The sequence below is a fragment of the Myripristis murdjan genome, chromosome 16, assembly GCF_902150065.1.
Source record: "Myripristis murdjan chromosome 16, fMyrMur1.1, whole genome shotgun sequence".
Classification (NCBI taxonomy): domain Eukaryota; kingdom Metazoa; phylum Chordata; class Actinopteri; order Holocentriformes; family Holocentridae; genus Myripristis; species Myripristis murdjan.
Window position 1 is genome coordinate 31,606,901 of NC_043995.1, and position 27,891 is coordinate 31,634,791.

At 43.8% G+C, this 27,891-nt stretch overlaps 1 protein-coding gene across 1 annotated transcript; it reads left to right on the plus strand.

The window, feature by feature from the left end:
* Nucleotides 1–143: 143 nt before the first annotated feature.
* nt5c3a (5'-nucleotidase, cytosolic IIIA) lies at nucleotides 144–27,708 on the plus strand. Its single transcript, XM_030073161.1, has 8 exons — nucleotides 144–374; nucleotides 21,395–21,493; nucleotides 22,373–22,442; nucleotides 23,118–23,250; nucleotides 23,427–23,516; nucleotides 24,410–24,572; nucleotides 24,918–25,118; nucleotides 25,803–27,708. Exons 1-8 carry the CDS (start codon nucleotides 237–239, stop codon nucleotides 25,902–25,904), a joined length of 996 nt encoding a protein of 331 aa, XP_029929021.1. The 5' UTR covers nucleotides 144–236; the 3' UTR covers nucleotides 25,905–27,708.
* Nucleotides 27,709–27,891: the final 183 nt, after the last annotated feature.

The window sequence follows — 27,891 nt, forward strand, 5'->3', positions numbered from 1 at the left end:
TATGAGTCACTTTTTACTTGTTTTTTTTTTTTTTTTTAATAACTTTTTGCATCCCGGTAGGCGGAGCTTTGTTTCCTTCCCACACTCCAGAGTGAGTGTTCCTGTTCAGCATAGAGGATCTCTGTGGTGGGGCTCCGGGCGCACGGGGCGGGGCGGGGCCGTGTTGCCATAGGGCGGCCGGGCCTTTCTGTCTCTCTCTCTGTCGGCCGCGTGTCTCTGGCGGAGCAGCGCGCGCCATGGACCGGACGGCAGTGGTGAAGGTGGGAGCGGCGGCCAGCGCGAGCGTCTGCGCGCTGTTCGGCGGCGTGGTGCTCGCGCAGTACATCGTCGCCAAGAAGAAGCGCGCGGGCAAGAAAACACGGATCATCGAGATGGTGAGTAGCAGCGGAACCGCGTCAAGTTACCGGCGCGCGGTACGGGGCGACGCCGGATGTTGGTGGCGACGCGCCTTCAAAGTAAAGGCGTAAAACTTTTCCGCTTGTCACTTGTTTCAGGCTCTATTTAACCCTTAGTTTAATGTAATGTGTAGTTAATTTTATCGCATTCATTTCAGTGTTTTCTCTGTTGTTCACGGCCCGCTTGTTATACCAATGCTCCGCGCTGATTGCATCACACGCTTTAATTTTGAAAACGGGTGACCGGAAGTTGCGTAGCGTATTCGGCGAGCTTTACGAGCAACAGCGGCTCCGTGTGGCTCTGCGCATGCGCGGGTTTTCACCGAACTAGCAGCGGCTGTTTAGAGGTCACGAGCTAACATGCTACAGCAGAGAGGAGTGAAGTGTGTGTGTGTGTGTGTGTGTGTGTGTGTGTGTGTGTGTTTCCGCGGCTGGAGGCTGAACTGGCTGCAGGTTTATGTAATGTGGTGAAAACAAGTCAGTCAAACCAGTTCAGCAACAACCAGCTGAACAACATGGACTTCCTGAGTTCTGCAATAACAAAAAAATAAAATAAAATAAAATTCATACACAATACAACCAGACAATATGATGAGACGTATGACCATTCATGAAGCTACAATTGTCCAGAAATATAGATTTATACACATATGGACAACAGTAACAAACCCATACTACTAACCACTTCATGAGGTCCAATCTAAAATAATACATTACAGTCTGTTCTGACATAAAGTTTACTTTTATGATGCCTGCAATTAGAGCTGAGCAATATCTCCTTATCATATCGTTATCGACATATGCACATGGGAGATGCCCGTTCTGATCAATAAAATACTTTGTGAAGTCACTGCATTTTCAACGTCCAGCATCGGTGTTATGTTTATTTGTATCCAAAAACCTATTGATATCCAGGGCTTTTATTGTGTGGAAAAGTAGGTGTGGGGGCGTGTTTCTCTGTCTGACCAGTAATGTGTGCTTTTATTTTGGGAAGGCATCTCTGCCTGTGCAGCCTTGCAGACTGTTGACTGCCTGGTTTGACCTGAATGTATTAATCGGAAAATCGCACATCTGGAATTGGGAAGATCCAGGTGGAATATCCTGTTTGCATGACCCGGATCAAATTTGTAATATCGTCCTATTCAGAATAAAAGTGGAAAATGAGTGAGCATGTAAACGTACTGGGTGTAAAAGGCTTCGACTAGTCAGTAGAGTCGAACAGTGCGGCAGAAACGCAGATCATTTTTGGACAGAGGATGGACAGAGTTCATCCTGCTTCGTGATGCAGTTCAGCGTGATGAAGGTTTTGCATGTGAGCCGATACACACACATACACACACTCACACAGTAAAACACTGAACACACACCTGGCTGACGTAACCAGGTGTGAGCTCATCTGTCCAGAGCAGACAGACGGCAGCTTGAGTCTCCTCCACATCCTCTTCCTCTGTTCCTCTGCGCTCTTATTTTGGATTAAAAATACTATATAGTACAACACAAATATAAACTACAGTAAAAAGTACTACAAAACAAAAAACTCCAATACAACACCAGGCAAATATACAAACAATTAAAAATAAGAGATATGTTGTAAGTTATGTACAGTTGTGCAATGAAGAAGTAGGTTCAGGTGACTCATGTTTTGCATCACAAGTAGGTGTGTGTGTGTGTGTCTAAAGCCAGGCTTATCTCTGTCTGATAAAGGGCTGTCATGGTAGGTTTGGCTCAGGGTGGCAACCAATGATTACATTCATTTTCATTTAATTTCAGTTATTTTTTTCAGTTAATAGATTGATTATGTGCTGTTTTAAGGTGTGGGGGGGAAAAAAAAAGCCAACGTCTGACGGGAAGTGATCAGAGCCCAAATTGATGTCTTTCTTAGTCTGACCAGTTAGCATTAATTTTCTAAAGATATGAATGAAGAAAAGGAGGACAGCCTGAGCATCTTAGTGATTTTAGCAGAGCTGGAATAAGACAATGTCATTTTTATAGCATAAATGACCAAAACCTTCAATCTTATAAAATTATAATCCATTGATTTTCCATTGGACTAGGACTTCAAACACCCGAGCTGAATCATCTTTCTGTACAATATGAATTGTAGTTTAAAACAACATTTTTGTGAGAAAAGAGAAACTGTCAGTGCTGTCTTCACCGTGGCAGTGTGTCCTGCGTGTTGTTGATATCAGTTCATCTCTGGGTCTTGGTAAGAAATTTGCCACTGATTTTCTCATGAATTCAGTTTTCTTGCATGTCGGTGCCGCCGGCGTTCACACCATGAAGTCAGCGTCACATTTCTATGTTTTTCTGTTGTTGTTTTTTTTTTCCTAAACTGCAGGATGTGATTTAGATTCATAAACAAAATGAATTAAAGCCGTTGAGGTCAGCTGCAGGGAGTTTCTTTGTGTTTATTCTCAGTGAAATCTGCCTGATCAGCAGCTGCCGGCCTTGTCAGCCTGTTAAAGCGACGTGACCTTGTGAAGTCCCACAAACTCGAGCGAAATGTTGAAGTTTGCAGCTGCAGGTCATTTTCAGGGATTAGTGTGGATGCACTGATATGGTTTTATATAAAAAAGTTGATGCCAATAGCAACCATCTTACACTCATAAAGCCTGATATTGATACTAACAGGCAGATCTGTTCTCGCTTCTAAAAACTAACTTCTGCTCAAGTAAGCATGTCCAACATATTTTATGAGTCTTTTCCAGCCCTGCAGCTCTGGGCGTGGTTGTAAAAACTGTTTGTTGAACCTGAGAGACGATTTGCTCTGTGGAGATTACAGCCACACAAATTCAAGGTACAGATAAACAGCTGTTGTGTCGTTTATAAGTCGCGTCCTGTCCTAAAAACTGAGGAAACTGGATGGTGAGATTTTATTTATTTATTTATTTATTTTTTAGTGGATGTCAGAGCCTCTGTGGCTGCTGGACAAGCAGCAGTTATTAATTAATTAATTAATTTATTTATTTTTGCCATTCAGACTCAAACATGGAAACTTGTGACATCTGCTTTTGATGATGCCTGACTCTTTGGAAGAGGCACAAACATCTGCTGCCAACCTCACAGGCATGTGTTTTTGTTGTTGCTTCTGGTGCTGCGGAAAAGAAGAGGAGAAAAAAAAAAAACTGTAACTGAGGCTTTTAGTGTTCTGTCTCACGCCGACTGTTTCCCCGTCCAGATTTTGTGCATATTTTTAGCACAATTTTTTTTTTTTTAATTCGGCAGAAGAAAATGCAAACCAATGCACACTTCAGTAAACTACATTATGCAGATGATTTTGAAAAATTTATGTTTATAGGTAATTACCCAGTCAAAGTTTGTCACCAAACATTTCAGAAGATGGAGTGATATGATTAACCTGCTGGGTAACAAGAGCCCATGCACTGCTTTACATTATTTCTTAGAATAAACTGTAACTTTATATGCTTTTGGAAAAAGTCCAGTGTTTCCATGCACATGTTGTTATGGGCAAATTCAAAATTTGCACCTAGATAGGTGGATGGGAAGTTGGAAACCCCAAATCCTGAAAAGTTTACGTTTATGTCCTCGTCTGCAGCGCGTCCCCGTGGTGGTCGTGGTAAGTGTAGGAAAACGTAAATACCTCGGCATTTTAATTGATAATGTGCAACATGTTGTTAAAAAGCTGCGTTTTACAAGTTGGACTGTTCTGAATGCTGAAAGAGCGTTGTGGCTGCTGGGTTTGGAGCTGCTCTGGATGCTGGTGGTGTTGGACACATGGGTCTGCTCGGTGCACTCAGACGGGCCACACTGACCGTAAAGCTCCGGGTTAAACCGTTGGCTGGTCTGACATGATCATGCAGCTCACATCGTGTTCCCGTCCTGCTGCTGCCGCTCACGCAGGGGTCCAGGATGAAGCTCCGCACAAGTAACAACCATACAGAGTCACCGCCATGAAATGTTGCCCGTTTTACGTTTCTGCAAACCAACACACACACACTGAAATGTTTCTGAACCAAAAACACGTTGCATATCAACATTTAAACTTACAGTCAATGTGTTGGACGTCACATGACCGTCAACATTCAGCTCATTAGGCACCAAACCCACCTGGTTAAGGTTAGGAAAAGGCTTGTTGTCGTGGTTAACGTTAGGAAATGTTTTTTAGAAAATGTTCGCTGATATTAGCTGCCTAACATTAGCTGGCTAAGAACAAACACAGCTGATGTTTGGGTTCTCGACTGCAGTTTTTGCCGCCACGAAATTTGAAACCGTGGACATTTGATCATATCTTGTGTTTGCAGAAAAATAATATGCCAACATTTTCTCCTGCGAACTGGGCAGAAGATTAATACATATATAGACAGATGGAATACCTTTAAATGAACAATCAGAGAATTGGACACAGCATTGTTATGATGCCACTGGATAAGTACAAAGTCATTTCATTACTTTGTTCCTGTCGTGTTCTGGAGGCTGTTGTGTTCCCATACGGCTTTACTGTGTGTGTGTGTGTGTGTGTGTGTGTGTGTGTGTGTGTGTGTTCCTTTATGAAACTGCTGTTTTTTTCATTGGAGCTGCTGCCTTTCTTGGTAAGGTCTCCCATGAAAGAGATTTTATCATTATTAATATGTTATTATTCTCAGTGGGACTTGTTAAATAAAGGTTAAATAAAATCAAGTCCTCATAAACGCTGTCTCTATAATTTAACAAAATAAGCGGGTGCCACTAAAAATGCGAGTGTAAATTCTTTTCTTTCATTGCTGGGCACCAAAGTTTTTGCTAATTGTTGTTTTTTCGTTCCACAGCAGAGCTGTGGTTGCTGCAGGCACGCAGCAGTGATGCTCTGCTCTGCTTTGTTTTTTTCCAAAGGCACAAAAAGTCAAGTAGAAGAATGTTACAGCAGGGCCATTTTCAGCAGTAAAAAGCTTTATTTTGAAGAGTTTTGCCGCATATGGGTCTTCGTTATTGTCACATTCCTTTGATGCGTTTCTATTGCACAGGCGGCCTTTTCTTCACCAAGGCTGTGATTATGCAAACTGCTTCCTGGAAGTCTGACATTTCAGTCGTTTTCAGTCGTCTGCTTGTGGCTGCGCTTTGTTGTTGAACCGAGGATGAGGATGATGGTTTTACCAACATGCACTCATGGCCGATGAGGGATTTGTTGGCCTTTTTTCCAACTCTCACCTCGAGGTGTCACGTGGATGTTTGTGAATTTTAGTGCTGCGATCATCAATCATTACAGTTTTGGAAATCCGGTAATTGTTATTTATCACATAAAAATACTGGACAAATGCTCTGATGTGTTCGTCTTCTCCGTGTCACTTCATATTAAACAAAACCTTTGGGGGTGTTGTTGTCGCTCCGCTAAGTTGTGATGAGTATTTTTCACTGCTGTTGACATTCAATAATCAAAATGATTAATCAGTTAATTTAAAAAATGCACACTTAATCAACAGTGGAAATAACCGTGAGTAGATTTATTTATTAAGGATTTCCATCACGCCCGGATTGATGAACTAGTGGTTTCCAGTGAGGGAGCAGGTTGAGGCTCCCTGGCTGTTCATGGAGTCACGCTTTGATGGTTTGAGCATCCACTTTTAAGTGAATCACTGCCGCTGCAAAACATTTCCTTTGCTTTGCAGCTAGAAGGCAATTTCAAGGATTTTATAAACTTTATGGACGATGAATTTGACAGATGGATTGTACAAAGGACTTGACGGCCCCACTGATGTCAGCAACTGTCGCCATTTTCGTTTGACCCCTTCAGACAACCACAGCAAACAGTTCACTGCCGGCCCTGCTGAGGCTGCTGAGGTGTTTCACCCTGTTGACCTCCAGAGGGCGTAGCAGAGCAGCACTTCCCTCGTCTCCACAGAGCCTGACTGTCATCTGCATGGTTTGGCTTACACCATGAATGTGGCTTCTTTGCAAAATAAGACGACGGGTCTATGTTTTTATAACTGTCAGGCATTAGCACCTCTCAGTTTATTGCAGTAATTTACATTTGTAATTCACACATTGATTGGTGTATCTTTGTGATGACATTGTATTGAGCTTCATTTTATTGGCATAACTCATTTCTGGTTAGTAGCACTGGTAGTAGAGTTCAGTTTCTTGGAAACTGAATTTGTAGAAAGCAAGTGAGAAGAATCTGAGAAGAGCAATCAGATAAACTTTTAACTCACAGACGTGGGTCTCCATCAAAGTAGAAAAGGACAAGAGAGGCTGAAAGCCGGCAGTTCAGCCTGTTCTGATTTGCTATCTGCAGACACGCTCATGAGTGACGACCGCGCCGGCCTAAATGTGACGGTACAAAAGTGTGAAATCCTAATCAGTGCAGACTGTGGTAACACATGGATTATTTTGGGTGAGACGGGGTCTTGACGTGACAGCTGCACGGGGCTCAGTGCCCTGCAGATAACAGCACCGAGGCTGACACGCAGCAGATAGCTTCGCAGGATGCCATGATATATTTTGGCTGTTTATCATGTGGAACAGCTGATTATCCAACACAGCCTCACCCAGAAAACAGGCTGCATGGTGTAATCATAAACAATTGAGACATAACAGCATTACAGCCTTGTTTAAAAAAAAAAAAAAAAAAAAAAAGAAGAGAAATGTGTTTGAATGTATTGTGGAGCATGGCTTTTATCGGGGTTAAATAAAAATTAAAACAGTTTAAACAGTTCAGTTTCTTCTAAAGTTTTTATTTAAGTCATAGGACGAGCCCCCAGATATGCCTATGGCTCAACTGGGAGACCGAAATATATATAAAAGGTCGCCATAACCTCCAACCTATCAAAAAAAAAACAACAACCAAGTATTCATTAAGAGAAAGAGAAGAATACTCAAAGTGCAGAAGAAAATAAATAGAAAGTGTTTGGAGATCTCGGCCAAACAGAACAAAAACGAGGAAAAAACTGGGTCAACGTCGCAACGGGCTGTTCAGACCCACCTCAAAACAAAACCCCAAACTCCAAAAAAGAAACGCAATGGGTGCATAACTGCAATCAGATACACACACCTGCAGAAGGAACAGGTAAAGAGCCAGGGAGAGGCAGTCAGACGGCCACGCCCACCTGGTGCACAGTTACACACCGGGCAAAGCAGCCACGCATAACAACGGTACCTTTTAATTATTAAACCTGACAGTTTTCAGCACAAAGCTTTTGAATGCTGATACCCGTCCCAGTGGTAAAGACATGACTTTTTAATTGAGCAAGAAGTGGTCTCATTATTTTTCCTGCCTGCCTAACGAGGCCCACACTGGTTCCTGGAAAGCCTCGTGTCACCGAGTGCAGACAAGCAAGTTACAGTTTTTTATCCCCCAAACTGGAAAACCAACTTGTGGTGTCGGTCGACCTGTTGGACTGTGCCGAGCGCTGTTTCCCCTCAGTGGCCCGGCTGCTTTATCTGCAGCCCAGCAGACGGCTGTTGCCATGACGACGCCACCACGGCTCACCGGTTGGGTGGGGTTAGAGGAAACCGATATCATGCCATCATGTTCGTCTGAGGCCGCATGGTCACAGTGATGTGTTATTACAGCCTGTAGTAATGTAGTAGTTTTTCTGGTATGAGGAAATATTAGTTCAGTAGCAGTGGTACTTGTTGTAAATTTTGGCTAAGTCAAGTGGAAGTGGTAGAAGTAAGTATTGTAGTAGTCCTAGTAGCTGTAGTAGCAGTTGAAGTGGTAGCCTACTAATTTTTATTGTTGTCGTTAGTCTTAGGACCAGGACGATGTATTTATCTCCTGATTTGATGCAAATATTTGGATGCCGATTCAACATGTATTGCAATTCTTAAGTTCTGATTGTCTTAAAGGTCACTAGAGGTCATTTTCTACAACGACGTCCAGTTTGACAAAAGTCTCTGCCTGCAGTGAAATGGCTGCTATGGGGGCCAACATCATCACACAGGAATCAAATGTGGCTCATTGAATCCACAAGAGTCTCAGCTTTCCAGCCAAAGCCAACTGATGCAGCTCCAATGCCCCTTTTCCACTAGTACCTACTCGGCTCGACTCCACTCGCCTCGACACGGTTTCGGTGGTTTTCCATTACAATTGAGTAACACCTCGCCGTGGGTGGAGTCGTCATAGCAAGGTGGCGCACCGTCCAGCTCCCTCTGGACTCTTTGGGCCGCCACCAAGCACAGAAAAGTCTCCACCTCCTCATTTGACTGCGTTACCGGTTTGCTTGCCATTTTCCGACTTTGCCAACTTCAGTGATGATCAATGCGCACGGTCGCTGTTGCCGTTTTTTTTTTTTTTGTTTTTTTTTAATGCTGGGTTTGGTTTTCGTGCAGGAGTTGCTCTCATGTGTCATCGCCCCTCCCCGTCGAATCAGTGGCCTGCACGGCGTTTAAGTCACATTTCGGCTCGACTCAGCTCGACTCATCTCGCTTGGAACCCCGGCTGAGTAGGTCCCAAAATAGTATCTGCTACCAGGTACTACCACCTAATGCAAAAGCTCTCAAACCGAGTAGAGTCGAGCCGAGTCGAGTCTTGTGGAAAAGTGCCACAAGACTGTTTAGGCCCCAGTCTGCACAAACACACCATTTTACAACAGGCCACAAGAACACATGTGGACTGCAGGCTTTGGGGCCCAAACTGCATGGGATTAGCAGAAGGTGGGCGTGGCTGCGAAGGGGAGAGAGCCCATTTTCATTCACACATCTGGAGGTCAGAGGTCAAGGGACCCCGCTGGAAACAGACATGCCAGTTTTTCCCTTCGCCAAAATTTACTTGTTGCAATATTTAGTCTCATTGCAACAACCTAACATGACATATTTGGCACCAGCAGATTCCTTAGGTCTTCTAGGTTCATATGATACCAGTATCTTTACTTTAAATCAATTCAGTAATAAAAAAATTAATTCAACAAATTTAAGTGAATTGTGTAGTTGTGTAAGTAGTGACAATACTAGTAGCATAGGGCTGCTAGTAGTAGTTGTAGTATTAACACCAGTAGCTTTGGCAGTAGCAATAGAAGCAGTAACATTATTAACAGTGTGGATTTGCCGTGCGGATAACAGCACCAGTAGGATTCAGTGATTGCTCAAGAGCACAACGGCACAGTCAGTTGAGGTGAACGGTCAGATTTCGAGCCGCATGCCGGCGTTCTGTCATCTGCAGCCTCGGAGACGGTCAGCGGGACTGAGACACAGCAGCTTGTAACATACCTGTGATCCGCTCAGCACGTTCCTGCACTTTGTCCGCAGTGACCTTTGACCCCCGCAGGCCAGTGCCGGGTCAAGGCGACCTCAGCCCAGCCCCGGCCCGTGTTGAGACATGAGGAACTCAAGTGGGATTTCAAAGGAATGCTGGGCGGACGCCGAAGGGGGGCAATTTGACAGCTGTTACAGACGTTAGCGTGTGGGACCGTAATCTGTTTTTTTTTTTCCCCCTCAGGGTCTGATTCACTTTGACTGTATTTTGTAGCAACTTGCAAAGCCTCATTTGCCTCCAGGACTTTAAGCTGCTCTCACATGTGCAGATCTGTTTCCACCCAACAATCCCCTTCGCCCTCCTCTTTACTTCTGTAGTTTGCTTGAGCGTCTTTCCTGAGCGCATGACGGTCACAGGAATACTGTCCGGCTGATGTGGCTCTGACCTTAGACTTGTAATGTTGCCGATCTTGTAATTGAGGCGTTTTTGACTTTTACAATCTCACGGTTGGATCACAAGGAGCTCAGACGCGATTTGCACCTTTGGGTAAATTCTTGTGAAAGAATGAGCTTGTTCAAGGAATATCCCTCTTATTCCTCTTTCACGTGCCGAGGTTGAAGGGGCCTTGTGTAAACCGGGTGGAGTCTTGTTTTCTTAAGGGCGCTTCGGTTTCTGTTCTTTCCAAACAGGAGTGAAGAACAAGCAAACATAGACCGGAGCGGGCAGCGGCATTCAGGGCCAGAGAGAGAGAGAGAGGATTGGATTACTGACCTACATCTGAGGTTTCACCACTTTTTTTTTTAAAGCTTCAGGCTCAGGTCTGGTGTTAGGTTTTAGTTCATTGCCACTTTGACTCTGGTGAAAACACAGAAGTGTCCAAACGCTAGTCTGTTTGCACCAGAAGCTGTAAGTTAATCAGAGTGCTCCGGTCCCCCTTTTTTCTCTCTTTTAGTTTGCTGTCCTTCTGCCGAGGAGCGCCTGATTCAGCTGCATTTTGCTGGAGGACGCACCGAGAACCCTGTTTCATTTAGTTCAGTGGCGCTTACAGCTGATTAAAAAAGATAAAAACAAGTTAAGAAGGAAAAAAAAAGGCAAGATAAAGGATCGCCCGTAGGGATTTCAGACGAGTACAACAGCTATTCCTAGATCCACGTCACAACAACTGATAGTAAGTAGGTCAAGATTCAAAACCACAGCAAACGGACGACAAAACATTATTGTCCCTTGTCCCTCGAGTGATGTGTGGTGTGATAGCGAGGCGTCAGATAAGGAGGGAAGAGCAGAGAGGATTTGAGACAGGAGCCAACAGCTGGAACAAGACGAAGAGGAAGATGCAGGAAAATGGGGAGAAGAGACCCCGTTCTCTTAAATCTCAACAGCGTTTTTGGCGGTCTGCGCCTTTTTTTGAATGTTGAATTGTCGTCGTTGTGGTCAGATGTCATGAGGCGCTGTGGGCCTGGCTCTGGGAGGCTCGGTATGCGACGCAGCGTTCCAGCTGGCATGAAGGGCCACTGGGGACAAAGCGGTCAGATGTTAACAATAGCCGAAGCCGTGTTGAAGAGAGGTCGAACGCCGGGCGGTGCTCACGGCTTCTGCACTCGGGACAATCCTGGAGAAATCATGGAATTTGCAAAAATGTGTTTTCCAGGCCTGGACATGTCTTAGAAAATGATGAAACATGCCTAAAGTTTTGGAAAAGGCATAGAAATAAACTTTTAATGATGATCATAATCTGGTGGAACTACAAGCTGAGAGGGGAGAAGATGTTTTTATTTCCCGGAAATTAGCTCAGTGTTGTTCGAGGAACGCCGCCAATCCGAGTCCAGAGATTTGACGTTGCAGGAACAGAAACTCAAACAGAAAAGTCCATAAACAGAGTCAAGGTGGAAACACATGATGTCAACAAAAATCCATAAATTCAACACAAAAAAGACCATAAACACAGAGTCCAGGGGGAAACACAAGAGTCTAAGAACTTCAACAGAACTCCTTAAAAGAACACCAAAGTGGAAAAAGCACACGACCAGGACAGCAGAGGGGATGAGAGAGAGTTCAAAAAAAAGAGGCTCAGCTCCATGAGACTGAAGCCTCTTCTGACAGAACGTTAGCTTGGTGCAATAATCCAGAGGAAAATGGTGGATTTCTGTCTAACAGCTCCTGTCCTTCATGATCATGGCTGTCAATCAAACGGGGGCGGGAGGAATAAAGAAGGAGCTGTGTTCTGGTTGGATCTTTAATGTGAAATTCGTTTGAATAAAAGCCCCAGATATTCCTGTACCTTTGGGTTTCAGGCGTTTTTACGACTTGATATCCAGAGTTAGCAGGTGGCGCTTCAGTTTCTTGCTCGAAGGCACTTCAACATGAGACTTAGGCTGTTGATGAGGTTGACCCGGTGACCTTTTGGTCAGCAACTGGTCTGTTTAAGCAGCAACACAAACTGTGTGTGTTTCCCTCTGTCACTTTTCTATTGGCTCAACGCCCGGGGAGCGTGTTGACCCTGGTCCAGCCTTTGTTGACTGTAGGTGCTCGACGTTCCTGTTACAAAGGGGGCAGCACCTTTCGGTTATCTCTGCCTGGAGGAGTGCTTTTGGTCGTGTGTGTGTGTGTGTGTGTGTGTCCGCAGCGAATCTTGTACATTACTGGGCCTAACAGCGTAATATTTTTTTGTGCACAGTAATAGCGTTTTTCCACTATAGTGCCGTGCCGTGCCGTGAAATTCACGGTTCCGCATTCATTCCCACTCCAGCAGCCCGCTTGGTTCCGGGAACCAACCGTGAAAGATTTCAGCCCGGTTTGACATCTGGTGCTGGCCCGGTTAGAACGGGGCCGCGGAGGCGGGCCTAAATATGATCTCCTTCGTGATTGGTCCGTTAGAATGTCAGTTAACCAGGCTGCTACAAACTGACAAGTGACAAGTGTCAACCATTAAACCCTCAGCCAGTGGGCTATTATTTATAAACATTAGTTTCTGGAGAGATTATGGAAGAAATTGATTTGCTTGCTGAGTTTTTTGTTGGGTTTTTCTGTTGTGTAGCCTAGTTTACATTTTTCTTACAAATGGAAATGGAAATGTGACCACTAAGCCCAGATGGCAGAGCATCAGTGAAGATGATGATGATGGCATCAGGCGGGTCGGCCGCGGCCCCGGTCGGCGTCAGGCGGGCTGGTCGCGACACCGGTCGGCGGGACGGCCGCGGCCCCGGTCGGCGTCAAGCATGCTGGCCGCAGCACTGGTCGGCGTCAAGCGGGCCGGCCCTAACCCGCCTGACGCCGACCGGGGCCGCGGCCGACCCGCCGACCGGTGTCGCGACCAGCCCGCCTGATGCCGACTGGTGCCGCGGCCGACCCGCCTGACGCTGACCGGTGGCTTTTTTATTCAAACAAGATTTTGTCCATTAAAAAAAGTGGCAAAAAGCTAATGTAGGCTAACAACTGACAGCTCCTCTTGTTACCATAACAACGTCATAATTCTATGATGCCGACCCGCTGGTACCATAAGCAATGGAAACACTCAAAGGCCAAACAGGGCTGTGCTGGGCTCAGCCCGGCACAGCCCTTCACGGCACAGCTCTTTATAGTGGAAATGAGCTTTAACAGTCGTTGTAGCTGTGGGTGAAAAACCCCAGGAGGTGTGTTGTGTGTTGTGGAGGAGTTTATAAAACCCACCTTGATGGAGAAAGTCGACAGAATACAGAGCAGATGCAGAGAGAAAGCTAAAGGTTTTGGGAGTTGTATGGTGTATTTTCTCTACTGTACTGTTTTACATGTGAATCATACAGTCATTTATTTTGTATTTTGAAAAGTGACAGTACAATTAGCTGCTGAGTGTGCCGAGTTTTGCTCAGTACATAGTGTAGCATTTAGTCCTTTACTTTTCTAGTCTTGTCCATGTTTTTTTTTTCTTTTTTCCCCTCAACCACGTGCCTGTTGTCACGGTCAGGGTCAAGGTGAACTTTACTACCGCAGATAGGCAAATTTGGGAGGCCAAGGTGCAGATGTACGCAAAAGTCATAAAATCAGATGTAGATACAACTCTACAGTATGTTGTCCCCCTTCCATCCCCTTACACACACACACACACACACACACATACACATATGCACATGCACACACACAGAGAGAGCATTTCCAGGCACCCTCGCTCTAGCATGCACTGACACACACACACACACACACAGTGGTGTAGAGACAGAGAAATACTACATAAATGGTGGGGCCACATGATCCCTGAGAATCAAACGCTGTATCAGCATTAGAATCAACTAATAAACTCTATTGCAGCTTACAGGTGTCACATCAGGATTACTTGGTTAACCCGGTTGCTCTTATTTTCCTTTGCATCATTTGAATCGCTCTCTCTCTCGCTCTGACAGTTTGCTGTCTCGGTCTCGGTTGTGCATGATGTCAAACACACAAATCAGACTCAAGATGCTCTGTTGCACCGCCTTGTAAAACAGCTGCAAGGCATGAAGACCGACGATAAAACCGTGCAGTTTTATTGTAAGCAGAACATTCCCCGTTGCAGTTTTTCCACCCTCCCAGCGGCACATTGACTGAACAGTCGGTCATCGAGCTTTGTCCCATCCAACGTGTTTGTAAGTGGTCACTCTTTCAGTGGCACGGTATTGACACACTGCAAAAACTCAAAATCTTACCAAGATTATTTGTCTTATTTCAAGTCAAAAATGTCTTATTTCTAGTCAAAATATCTCATTACACTTAAAATAAGACATGATCACCTCAGAAGTAACTTGTTTTTAGACAGTTGTCTCTTGTTTCAATTGAAAATTTGCTTGAAACAAGTGAAAATTTGCTTGTTTCAAGTGAAATTTCACTTGAAACAAGTGAAAATGGTCTAAAAACAATTTACTTCTGAGGTGATTGTGTCTTATTTTAAGTGTAATAAGATATTTTGACTAGAAATAAGACATTTTTGACTTGAAATAAGACAAATAATCTTGGTAAGATTTTGCGTTTTTGCAGTGAGGAGGTGAGCGGGACGTCTCCTCTGCCACTTCTAAAACCTATGACCATTTCTGTGACCGTTTTAGTCACATAAACTTGTTGCAGCCTCATTAAATCAGGTTCCTGGGGGCCCTTGTATTTAAAGCACTGAGACTGTGTTGAATCTGACCTGCTGGGTACGATTCAGGAGGAAGTCATTGATCCATAGAATGAGCCTTGGGTAACCCCAACCCATCAGTAACCCACCAGTCTGCACACTCACATGCAGGGCTGGATGGTGTTGAACACACCGCTCGAGTCCACAAACACAACCTTCACCTTCATAAGACTGTGAGGCTGTTTGAGGAGCTGTGGGCCCAATGAAGGTCAGGACGTCCAGGTTTCTTTGTGTAGTTTCAAGACATAAACTCGTCCGTGTGTGCTTGACTTCTTGTCTTAGCTGTGAAACCATGAAACGCTCAACAGACTCAGGACAGGTTGGATCATTACACGCGTGTGTGTGTGTGTGTGTGTGGTTCCGTTGCGTCTGCACATTGGCAGCAGTGTGTAGTGTGTAGGCCCTGCGTGTGTGAGTTGAGTATTAATCAACTAAATCAGGAGTAATTCTGCTTCCAGCCGAGGCTCTCTGGGACTTAGCGAGCATTAGCGGCCGTCTTATTCGGCTTTCGCTCGGCGGAACAGCGAGCTCTTCCTATCTCGTCTTTCTTTTTTGAAGAAACTGACTGTTTTCTGGATGCTTTGCTTTTTTTTTTTTTTTTTTTTTTTTTCTCAGATGCTTCTTGGAGTTTTCTCTCCTAAAACCTGATTTTGTGTTTGCGTTGCTCTTTCTTTCTCACTCTGCTGTGTGCATTTTTCTTTGCAGCAGCACGCATGTCCATAATTACCATAACCCCAAATTCTGCACGGGCACACTTTGCACATTTTTCACCCGTTATTCTTTATTTAAATTGAATTTAGAAATGTAATATTGACGTATGAGTCGATAAAACTGCTGGATTGTCAGTTATTTGGTGAAAGTATGAGACACCAGGGAGCAGAGAGTAGTTAAATAGCACGGGTCCCAATGCAGCTGCATTACCTGTATGTATGGTATTTCACTGCTGTGTGTGTGTTTGTGTGTGTGTGTGTGTGTGTGTGTGTGTGCACATGTGACTAACAAAAATAATTACACACAAGTCTGGGCACAACCACAAAGATGAAAAAGCACTGCATTAGTCTTAGCATGCACACATGTCTACCAAGTGTGTGTGTACATGTGTGTGTGTGTGTGTGTGTGTGTGTGTGTGTGTGTGGGTGAGTGAGTGAACATGCATAAGAAACCAAATTTTTCCAGCAGCAGCAGAAAGATAATGAGAGACTGTAAATAGGTGTGTGTGTGTATGTTTGTGGAAATGTGATGCTTGCCTATTAGCTGTGTGTGTGTGTGTGTGTGTGTGTGTGTGTGTGTGTGTGTGTGTGTGTGTGTGTGTGTGTGTGTGTGTGTGTGTGTGTGTGTGTGTGTGTGTGTGTGTGTGAATGTGTGTGCTCAGCAGTAATGAGTCCGTCCCTCTGATTGATTGTAAGGCTCTCCCGGGGGTCGAAGGTCATGTTACTGGACCGAGGCTTACATGTCTCCTTTTCTTCACTGGCCCTTCCACACCATTCCACATCTATTTATATTGAACTCTCTCTCTCTCTGTGTGTGTGTGTGTGTGTGTGTGTGTGTGTGTGTGCGCTTGTGTATCTGATATATGACCGTATGGCTGGAAATATTGAAATCCTGTCTCTCGGTCCAGGTGGAAAAATGCAAATACCACTTATTCTGTGTGTGTGTGTATGTGTGTGTCAGCTGAAATTGTTACTGTGTGTGTGTGTGTGTGTGTGTGTGTGTGTGTGTGTGTGTGCTGGCCCCTCCAGCAGTGGGTGGGGTTATGTGGTGTCACCCTCCCCCCTCCTGTGTCTCTGAGGCTATAAAAGCTCTCGGCAGCCGGAGAATGTTTTCCTCACTCGTTTTGGTCAAGACAGCAGAGCAGAGGTAAGCCTGTGTGTGTGTGTGTGTGTGTGTGTGTGTGTGTATGTGTGTGTGTGTGTGTGTGTGTTTATGTTTAGATGTGTGTATATGTGTGTGTAACTGTGTGTACAAGTATGTCTGTCACCTATCAGGTATAAAAAGTTGTTGAGAATCAGTAAGAGCTCTAAAAGACAAACAGAAACTCATTTTTTTTTTTTTTATTATTATCAGAGTTGTGCTGTTTTAGTTCAGATAAAGACGACAGGCTCTTCTCCCTCTGCTGTCAAGCTGCCGTGACCTCTGACCTCTGACCTCACTATCGGTTATTTGTAATCGTGCTAATCTAAGGAATTGAAGCTAATTCTGCTGCAGAGAGCATCAGCCAAACATTGAAAAGCAAGATGAAAGCATAGGAATCTAACACAGCCAGACCTTCGTCTAATTATTCATATTATTTAGTTTATTGTTTAGTTTATTTTTCATGATATAGTTTTATTTAGTCACATGACTCTGTATGTCTGTGATGTGGCTGCTGTCGGGGAAACAGCCGCCCTCTTCCTCATTTCCATGCGTTTCATCTGCAGGTTTCTGTGATCCTCTGCAGGGACGGCCTGTTTCACTGCCAGCATCCCAATACACACTCACACACACACACACACACACACACACACGCATGCGTGTTTGCAGACAAAACCCACAATTTGTAATATGCAGAGTTTCTATTTGTCTGAAAATTTGAGGTTTAACTTCCTGAAAACTTGCAGAAATCAACTTGAGGAAGCTGTCATGGGTGATTGCTTGTTCCTCTAGGTGTGTGTGTGTGTGTGTGTGTGTGTGTGTGTGTGTGTGTGTGTGTGTGTGTGTGTGTGTGTGTGTATGAGAGAGTGTGAGAGAGAGAGAGCTTATTACACAACAAGGAAAAAATATACTCTGTAATATTTATAGTGGGTGATCTGCTGGGATCATAATAATATATGAGGTGTTGATTATATAACACTGGGGGGTGGGTGGGGGGGGGGTGGGGGGGGGGGGGGGGTTGCGGGTTGCAGTGCAGTGGAATCCCAAATACATGACACCAAAGCCTTGAGCTGTGTGTGTGTGTGTGTGTGTGTGTGTGTGTGTGTGTGTGTGTGTGTTTGGCCCGCCTGCTTCGTGCTGCAATGTCAAGGTTGCGCCTCATGAGTGGATTCAAAAATACAGTTACTCCAGTTACTGTGTGTGTGTGTGTGTGTGTGTATAGTGGGGGGGTTTGGATTACTTATTACTGATAGAGGAGAGCAGAGTCACACCTGGTAATATCATAACACACTCAGGTTAGTGTTTATATTCTTCTGCATAAATCCTCCTTAAAAAACCTTTAAATGACGCGAATTCAAATCCTTTTTAAAAGCGTTAAATATTCTAAATGTAGGAGTGACAGGTGTCTCACACACATCCACAACAGAGTGAGCATTACAAACTTCATCCTCTGCTTTAATAAACTGTGCTGGACTTTTCCAGACACGAAGGATGTTATTTTGGTTTTTAAATTGATCCAAAAGTGGCTTCCTGGCAGCGTTAAGCAGTCTTAAATATGCCTCTGTAAAACCTGCACGTATTTTCATTTAACTGCTTAACTCTTTCAGTTTCTTTGGATGATCTAATTCTGTTACCTCTGATTAAAATCGAATCCCGTCACTCTGCAGACAACATGTCGGGTTTTACCTCCCAACAAAACAGTCAGGCAGTTCATTATTCAGTCAACAGGAAGCTGATTATAATTTTGATAACTGGTGAAGCATTTTAGTCGTTTATCAAGTAAGAATGCCAACCGCCAGCTTGACTGAGATCACTCAGATTATCTTCATAAAATGAACACTTTGGGCTTTTTTTGGCTGCTGGTCAGACCAAGGAGGCAACATGAAGACGTCACTTTGGGCTCTGATCACCTCCTGTCAGACTTTGGCTTTATTTTTCAGAGTTTATATACTAAATGATTAATTAATTAATTAATCTCCAATGAAAATGAGTTGCAGCCGTAGCTTCATTTCGCTGTACGTCTTCTCTTATCCTGTAAAACATCAGCAAGACAGAAGCCAGGCAATAATGTTTCTTAACAGCAGGAAGTTGCTTACTTGCCAAACACACACACACACACACACACACACACACACCTCCAGCCATGTAAGACTAAACACAGCAAGTTAGAGCACCGTCGGAGCGTCTCATGCAAGCAGAGGTTAGTTTGCCTGCAGCGCTCTGTGGTGTGAATAATTAAGAAAAATAAGAACAGTGAGGCGGTCCAACAAGTTCTGTCATCTGTCTGTCAAGAACACCCGGAGGCACATCCAAACTATTCTTTAACTGTGTCTCTCCATGTTATTCTTTGTAATAAACTCCTGACAGTGATGCCTTTCCTCAGTCTTGGCAAAGAAACGAGTTCATTCTCCAACAAAGAACGGCCGCGCTGAAAAAAAAACAGAGTGAGTTTCTTTTTCTTGTTCACCGTCACACTCGGCTTTGGTGGATTCTGGACTGGAATTCGTCTTGACGGAGCCGCATTCAGCCAATCAGGAGCCTCGCTGGGCAGTTTCAGCGTCTCAGTGAAAAAAAAAACAAGATGGAGAACACCAACTGATGTCCAAAAAAAAAAAAAAAAAAAAATCAACAGTTCACCTCCAGACAGGCTGTTTAAATAATAACAAAGACTGAAGTTACATGCAGTGTTAAGGATGCACTATGTAAAATTGCATTGATGTGAGGACTGTTTAGACTCAGCTGACAAAAAAAAAAAAAGCATGGAATAAACAGCATCTGAAGGTTGAATCTGCTTGGTTCTCATGGTCTCGGTAATAAATGACATACATGCTCCACAGTTTTTGTCGGTAAACCGCCCTCACCTCAGTCAGCTCTCAGTTTTGCGGAATGCACCTTTTAATGTCCCGCCACGTCCGGTCGTGACCCAAACTCAGAACCCATCGTCGATGATTCGGCTTCTGGGGGCCATGGCCAAGTTTCTCGACACACGATCAAGATACTTTATTAATCCATAAAGGAAATTGATGAAATAGGTGACAATAGGTGCACACCGATATTTTTTGTAGATGTTTTAGGTCCAAACGACTTTTTTACCTGTGTTTCCACCTTTTTCTCTCCCCACATGGACTGTTTACCTTCATAAAACCAACCACAAGGCTTCCAACACCAAAATCTTGTCACTGGCCTCTAGATTCTGTGTGAGATTGAGATTAGAGTCTGAGATTAGTCATGGCCCATTTCAGAGCGATCACTGGCTAAAAACAGGTCTTAATGTACAAACATGTACGAGTGAAATACAAACCGTGTTCCAGTCAGACAGCGGGCGATCATTTCACCCGGAGGAAGAAGAAGATCACGTTGATTTCACTGACATCACCTCAGGTGGCTTGTGGGTAGTGAAGTCCTTCAGGCTCTCAGTCACGCAGTTCAATTATCTGCCACTTGAGGTCGCCAGAGGGCACAGTTGCTGCTGTAAACGCTGCAGGTGTTCACCGCAGATCCTCGAGGAGACGCAGCGAGCCTCGGTTTGTGTCGCTGTAAGCGGGCGCGGACGCCGGGACGGGCGCGGCTGACGTGTCACTCTGCTGTGACAGGTTGTGGGCGGGGCCAGAGGCTCTGACCTCGTCTCGGTGGTGAACTGCTGCCGCAAAGTTTTCAACAGGAACATCATGGACTTCTGCTGCTCTGGTGTTCTGTTAACCTCTGACATCTTTATTTATTTAGCACTTTTATTAATACAGTACAAAATTCTTAACAAGATATAAAAATGAAAAAACAAACATGGAATGAAAAAAACACAAAATTAAAATGATCAGAACAGTGTAACACGGGTGTTCCCTCTCATTACATTGCATAGTGTGCATAAGTGCTAATTTGAGTAATTGCTAAATATGCAGCATTCACAGGACATAAATAGAATAGTTGAAACAAAATGGCCTCAGAGCTTACCATCGACCCCGGCGATGGATTCAGCTGCTCCCTGAGCATCGCTATTGAGGAAAAGAGAAGAAAAAAAAGTAAATTCCCGTCCTCTGTGGAGAAGTGGGACGGTTTGACTGGCTGGAGTCGACCGCTGGTCCATTTTGTCCTCAGCAGTGTTTACAAGCTGAAGTTCATTTCCTCACCCCCTCCCCTCCTGAGCCAGCGCCCCACACACACACACACACACACAGACACACACACACACACCCCGGGGGTGATCGCCGTGTTTGGGTGTCATTTCAGCTCATTACACAGCTCCGGTGGATTCCAGCCATCAGCTGTTCACTGACCTAAATGTGTGTGTTGGCATCTGGCGGGTGGTGGGAGAGTCACAGTGTGTATAAATAAACTGCAGGCACACAGTCACCAAGTCAGGCTCATTCCTGTTTGATTCTTCACTTAATTCACGTACACTGTGGTGTGTGTGTGTGTGTGTGTGTGTGTGTGTGTGTGTGTGTGTGTGTGTGTGTGTGTGTGTGTGTGGTTACACCTATCTTTTTCTTATACGCAGAAAATTTCAGGAGTAAAATCACATAAATCACATTTATCCTCCTCCACGTCCCGAGGCTCCAACTCCAGCTGACCCTCCGTCTGAGGAGCGATCAGAGAATCTCAGAGCCGAAGCGTCTGAGGAGTTTGTGTGATAGTAATGATGATGATGATGATGATGATGATGATGATGGAAGAGCATCTGTCTCTCTATAGAATGGAGCAGAAATCATCCCTGTTCTCATTAAATGTGATATGACATCCCAGATATAGCAGAGACAACAAACCATACAAGTTAGATGTCTCTCTCTCTCTCTCTCTCTCTCTCTCTCTCTCTCTCTCTCTCTCTCTCTCTCTCTCTCTCTCTCTCTCTCTCTCTCTCTCTCTCTCTCTCCCCCTCCCTCCCTCCCTCCCTCCCTCCCCCCCCAGATGCCTCAGTTTGAGAAGACCACGGTCCACATGAGGGATCCCGAGCGGGTCGAACAGATCATGTGTGGCCTCATCAAGGGAGGAGCTTCCAAACTACAGGTACTGTGTGTTTGTGTGTGTGTGTGTGTGTAACATTTTAAAGTCATCATGAATGAAAAACCTTTTTTCCCTTGTTTGCCAGTTTTCCTTACTAGAAGATAAACCTATTTATGCACCAAAATGGACAAATAAGTAATAAATAATTAAACCATAAGTCGTTCCTAAAAGCTGCTCCCAGAGTGCGACTCCTGCCTGTTGTTGGAGTGAAACAGCGCCACCTGCTGGTTGTAGACGCTCTTCAGCATCTCCATCACAAACTTGTTTCACCTGCACTTAAGAAGTTTATTCAGCAATTTACCACACATTGCCTTTTATTTATTTATTTATTTATTTATTTATTTATTTTATTAGGAGTAGAAGAGGATTTCACACTGATTGACAAAATAGTGCAGCAATAAAAGTGAACAGTCTCTCCTCCAGTTTCCTACAATGTTTACAGTATGATGTCCCGCTGAAATTACAAATATTATATCAACATTTACAGTTGGAGGTGTTATAAAATTGTTTTGAAGTGTTTCTCTTCAATGTTTTTCCTTTAGTAATTGATTTAATACTTGAGTGGAGTTTTACATTTTCTGGCCCCGTGGAGATAATTCATTTATGTGCTACAATATTATTTATTATTAACATTTATCTGCCACAATGGAGTTTTTTTTTTTTTACATAGATTTTCCCTCGCCTCTGTGGTCTGGCCTTCGCTCACTTTTCAGTCCAAATGGCTCAGTAAATAACTCCAGAGGTTTAATAGTAACTTCATCATTCAGTTGTTAATAGTTTAGTGATGGGCTTTGTGTCAATGCGCTTGCTGGCTGGCATAGAGGATCTGTTTTTCCAGTAGCTGCCTCCTTGTTAAATGAGGCGTTTGTGTCTCTGTTGCAGATCATCACAGACTTCGACATGACGTTAAGCAAGTTCTCCGTCAACGGGAAGCGCTGCCCGTCTTGCCACCGTGAGTACAGGAGATGCCTCATCAGCCTCACACTAAACGTCCGACTCAGGCTGCAGCCTTTTATCATGCACTATGCTCTTGTCACATGAGTGTGTTTCACGTGAGATTTTTTTTAGTGAGATTTTACTTATTGGTGCAACAGAAAAGCAGCCTCGCCTCTGTGCAGCTTAGTCGTGCTCCATCGACAGAACCGTTCACTGAAACTGCAGCCTGGGTCCAGCGCTCGTGACACGCTGTGATTCATGAGGTTTGGAAACCAGGCGAATGAAAACCTCTAATTCCGTTCGCATTGTTATTTGAAATGCTCCATATTTGTATGACAGCATTAATAAAATTTTACTCAACATGCAACCACTTTTGCATTTTGTAAAGTCAGACTGACAGAATATGTTATTATTATATCCATATAGCATAAACATGAATCTGTTAGAATGGAAAAAAAAAAAAGATTCTAATTTTAACATATATAAATAATATCTTTGAAAGTTTCAAGTCCCGAATGATGATGTAAACCTGGTTCCTGCTTCTTGTTGGACGATTCTGCTGTGGAGCTACAACAAAACAAAGCTGTGTTCAGGTTTCACCTCGGAAAGCCAACCTTACAGTTCTTTTACCGTCTTTTTGTGTTTGTGTGTGTGTGTGTGTGTGTGTGTGTGTGTGTGTGTGTGTATGTAGATATTGTGGAGAACTGCAACCTGGTGACGGAGGAGGGCAGGCAGATGCTGCTGCAGCTGAAGAATAAATATTATCCCATCGAGATCGACCCTCACCTCACCATGGAGGAGAAATACCCCTTCATGGTGGAATGGTGAGGCACACACACACACACACACACACACACACACACATACATTCACAGCCTTGCATACACAACATACAGTACATATATAAGGTCGCATATAAAACATTATACAGAAAGGTGCATTCAGTGTCCCTAATGAGGTGTGTGTGTGTGTGTGTGTGTGTGTGTGTGTGTGCTTCCAGGTATTTCAAATCCCACACGCTGCTGGTGGAACAGAGGATACAGAAGGACAAGCTGCCCGAGGTGGTGAGGGAGTCTGACGCTGCACTCAGGTAGCAACACACATCCGCATCCACAGAGACCGTTTGCTCAAGGGCACTCAGGCAGACACATGATGAACAGACAGAGGTCAGCACAGCAACACGCTGTACACGCTAAGCTGTTTTCTTATGCTCTGCTCTGAGTTCAGCCACAGCCAGGTGAAACAGATGGCTGGTTATTCTGAACAGTCGGGTTAGAAACTGAACCTGGAAGACTGGCATTCATATAAAAAGCATTACTTAATATTTGTGAGGACTTGAAGTAGTATAGATATAGATTTATTTACATTTACCATTCAGCATGTTCTAGATACTTCTCTGTTTTTTACCTCCTAGTTTGATTTATTGGAGCTTTCATAATAACTGCTTTCTTAGTTGTAATTACGAGTTGGATGTTGACATGAACACTACTTCCAAGTAGGGAAAGATGATACTTTTGCTAAATACCATATGACATGAATTCATGTCATATTCACATGAATATAATGTGACTAAGAAATATTGTAAATATGTACAGGCTCGCGTGCAGAAATGTGTCCTGGCTGAGGTCACGGTGCAGATCCGTTTGCAGCAGCAGGGTTTGCACAGGCCTTGAAAATAAGCGTGAATTTGAGTGAACTTTTAAGGCCTAACAAGTTTTTTGAAAATCAGTGGACGTGCTTTAAAGATGCAAATTAGTATTGACCGGCTGTTTTAGATTGAACGAGTTTACGACAGTTTTCTGATTTGACAAGTTCATGAGTAAAACATGAGGCCTTACATGTCAATTTTGAGTCCTTAAATTTCCCCAAACAAGACCTTGACAGTCATGTAAGTGTGGGAGTTCTTCATAAAGCCCAGCGTGGAAACAGGGAGGATGCCAGCTTCTCTCGCCAACCCCTTCCTCTCTGTGTGTCTGCTTTCAGGGAAGGCTATGAGCAGTTTTTTGACCGCCTGCACCAACACAGCGTGCCTGTCTTCATCTTCTCCGCCGGCCTGGGCGACATCCTGGAGGAAATCATGCAGCAGGCCAGTGTCTACCACCCCAACATCAAGGTCGTCTCCAACTTCATGGACTTTGACGACAACGTGAGTTCTGGTTTGCGGTTTGTCCTGTTTCTGCATTTCTAATATTTGAGGCAAACTTCAGTGACCCATTTTGAATTTTAAAGCATCTCTGAAGACGAGTCTGAAACAATAAGTGGATTAGTAGGTGAATCGAAAAGATTACTGAGATACTAGTGTTTGTTTTTCTCATATCTCGTATCTGTTACTCCAGTCTCTTGGTTTCTTAGGTGTTGCTACAGTTGTTATCGTATTTCCCGTCGTATATCCTGTTAAATGCCGACGCTCAGGTGGTGGTCTGCAGCGTAAGCTAACGGCTGTATCATCATGACTCACTGTGTTCTTTGGTTTGTGCTCGTCGCCTCGCAGGGCGTCCTGAGGGGCTTCAAGGGCGAACTGATCCACGTCTACAACAAACACGACGGCGCTCTGCGCAACACCGACTACTTCAAGCAGGTGAAGGACAACTGCAACATCATCCTGATGGGCGACTCGCTGGGCGACCTCAACATGGCCGACGGCGTGCCCAACGTGGAGAACATGCTCAAGATCGGATTCCTCAATGATAAGGTACGGCTAAGACACGTGACGGGCACTTCTGAAAAAAAAAAAAAAAAAAAAGAAAGTATGGGAGCTATTTCCATGTGTTTTCAGGTCTGCATAAGTGTTCATTTTCTTGTTTGAGCTGTGTTTACGTCACATGGGAAGAAATGTAGGACCTTTTGATGGTTAAAATCAGCATCACGGACGTTTTCACAGAATCCCTGTGAGGACGCCATGATCAAAGCTCTCTGGAGACGGTGGTGGCTTCTCATTAAGAGAAATAGATTGCAGCTTTTTCCTTCAAGAGAGCTTTCTGGAGATATAACGCCCTCTGGTGGATATTATAATAGTCTTCAGCAGAAATTACCATCAGAGCTGGCTAGTAGTTACAGAAAAAGAATAACATCAGTTTCTTTGCTAAATTAGCCAAAAAACAACAACAAAAAAACATCTGACTAACACAGTTAGCTCAGTTTGGAAACAAGAAGGTATCAGACTGTTTACTTTTATTCACAGTGTAACACATTAACATACAATGTAAGAGTTTTATCAAATAATGTAACACAATAGCATATAATGTAACATGTCAGCATGCAATGTTACACGTTAACATATGAAAGGTTAACATACAATAACAACATACAGTGTAACACTTTTACACATGATGAGCATAAACAGTGACTGGCAGCCCTCCTGTCTCTGGTCCTGCAGGTGGAGGAGCGTCTGGAGAAATACCTGGACTCGTACGACATCGTCCTGGTGAGGGACGAGACTCTCGAAGTGCCCAACGCCATCCTCCAGAAGATTCTATAACTCCACCCCCCCCCCGGACCGGCTAGCTCCACCCAGCCGACGCCTTTTCTGCCCAGGATCCTGGACGAAAAGACTGCAAGACCTCCCTCCTAAACTGGATCTGGTCTGATCTGGATCGGGCCTCCTGACTCCTACATATCTCGGGCCGTTGTCAGACCCCTCCCCACCTCCCCCACCCCCTCCCACGTTGACGCCTTTTTAAAAAAGACATTTTCTGTCTTCTGAACGAACTGTTTTAAAAGTTGACGCAGCAGCAGCATCGGTCTGTTTTGGTGTGTTTTGTCTTTTCGTTTCCCATCTCCTCTCTAATCTGTGACGTTAAAAAAACAACAACAAAAGAATAACCAAAAGTGAGAAAAAAAAACCTCACAAGAACTATGTCCCCATCTCTGTAATTTGCACATTGTTGTTACAATTGTTCATATAATTATTTTTTATATTGTAATGTTTCTCAACCACAGGCATGCACAGTGGTTTTTGTTGCATTAATCCCAGCATGCATCTCACCTCGTTTACTGTCTTGAGATTAGTTTGGCATCCCATTGGCCATCAGATGTCAACCTCATCACGTCCAGAAAGAATTTAAAAGTGTAGCATTGTTGGATTTAAACAAGTTTCAAAGGGTCCAAGGGTTATCGAACCGACTCAACACATTAACAGCCATGGAAATGTTAATTTCACGTAAGAATTTTTTTTTCAGTGACGCAGCAGCAGAAGCACCGTGGACCTAGTATTTGTAGATTTAATTTAATTTGGGATACAGATATTGACAGGTGGTGATTCTGTAACTGCTGAAGACAGACTGGGGTTCCCCTTACCGTGCATGCAACAGCCTGGCTTCAGGAATCAGCTGATCAGAGGAATTGCACTTTATTTTTTTATTTTATTTTTTTAAAAATCGGGGAACTGAACCCCCACTACACAGGTGGCAGTATCGATTCATGGATGTAAGCACTGATTCTTGCACAGATGAGCCACAGTGGCACGGGGTTTTATCCCAGTCTGCTCATTTGGAGTTGATCTTCATTCCACAGTTGTGACATTGAACGCACCCTTCACCGAACCCACTCGCTTTGTAAAGCTTCCCTGAACACAGACCGACTCAAAACGAGCAGTCTGCTTTTTTTCCCCATAAATCCCAGTTTAAATGACACAAAGGGGCATTAATGAACGTCAGCTTCTACAGAAGGCCTGCAGTTAACACAAATTAAAAAGTCACGTCTCCACAGTGCATATGAGTGAGGTAATTGCAGCAGATATATATATATATATATTTTAAAAAAAGTTTAAAAAAAGCAGGCCTAAAGTGAGTTTTTAAAGCCACAAATAATTACATTTAAGTGGAAGGCATCGCTTTATTTGTAATATTTCTTGATTTCCTTTATCAGGTGATCAGCAGGCGATGCCTTAAAGGTTTTTTCTCGTGGAATAAAACACTCCGATTTAAATGTGAACTAAAAGAATGGTGGCCCAGTTTACAATGGCAGTAATCACTAATCACCCAATGCAGCGCCTATTTTATTTTTATTCAGGGCCTTTTGTTTTAAAATTCATGCTCATCAAGCAAGTTTTTATTTTGTGTTTCAATTTGAACACTACCTCTGAAATATATATATGAATATATATATACATATAATTTTTTTTTTTTTTTTTGAGAGGCGAAAAGTAAAACTTCACCATCCCTGTGTGTTGGATGTTCTCTCTCTGTGTTTTAATGTGCTGCTATCACCTGCATGTTGCCTTTTCTTATAGTAGACTTTATGTTCAAATGGGAAAAAAAGGAGAATAAAATGGGGAATTATGTCATATGTGGCTGGTTTTCTGATTTTACATATTTCTAAATATATAGGATGGAGTGATTTTACATATTTTTTTGATGGTTGTTTAAGCAGCAGATTTATTCTTTGATTGCATCGGATGAAAATGCAGAACTGGCCATGTTGTTGTTGGGGCTGGATTGATAAAGGACATGCAGTTGCAAGTTTAA

Coding starts and splice junctions, on each gene's coding strand:
- nt5c3a (XM_030073161.1), top strand. CDS start 237: ATGGACCGGACGGCAGTGGTGAAGGTGGGAGCGGCGGCCAGCGCGAGC. Junction 375..21,394: donor AAACACGGATCATCGAGATG/GTGAGTAGCAGC, acceptor CTCCCCCCCCAG/ATGCCTCAGTTTGAGAAGAC. Junction 24,573..24,917: donor TCATGGACTTTGACGACAAC/GTGAGTTCTGGT, acceptor GTCGCCTCGCAG/GGCGTCCTGAGGGGCTTCAA.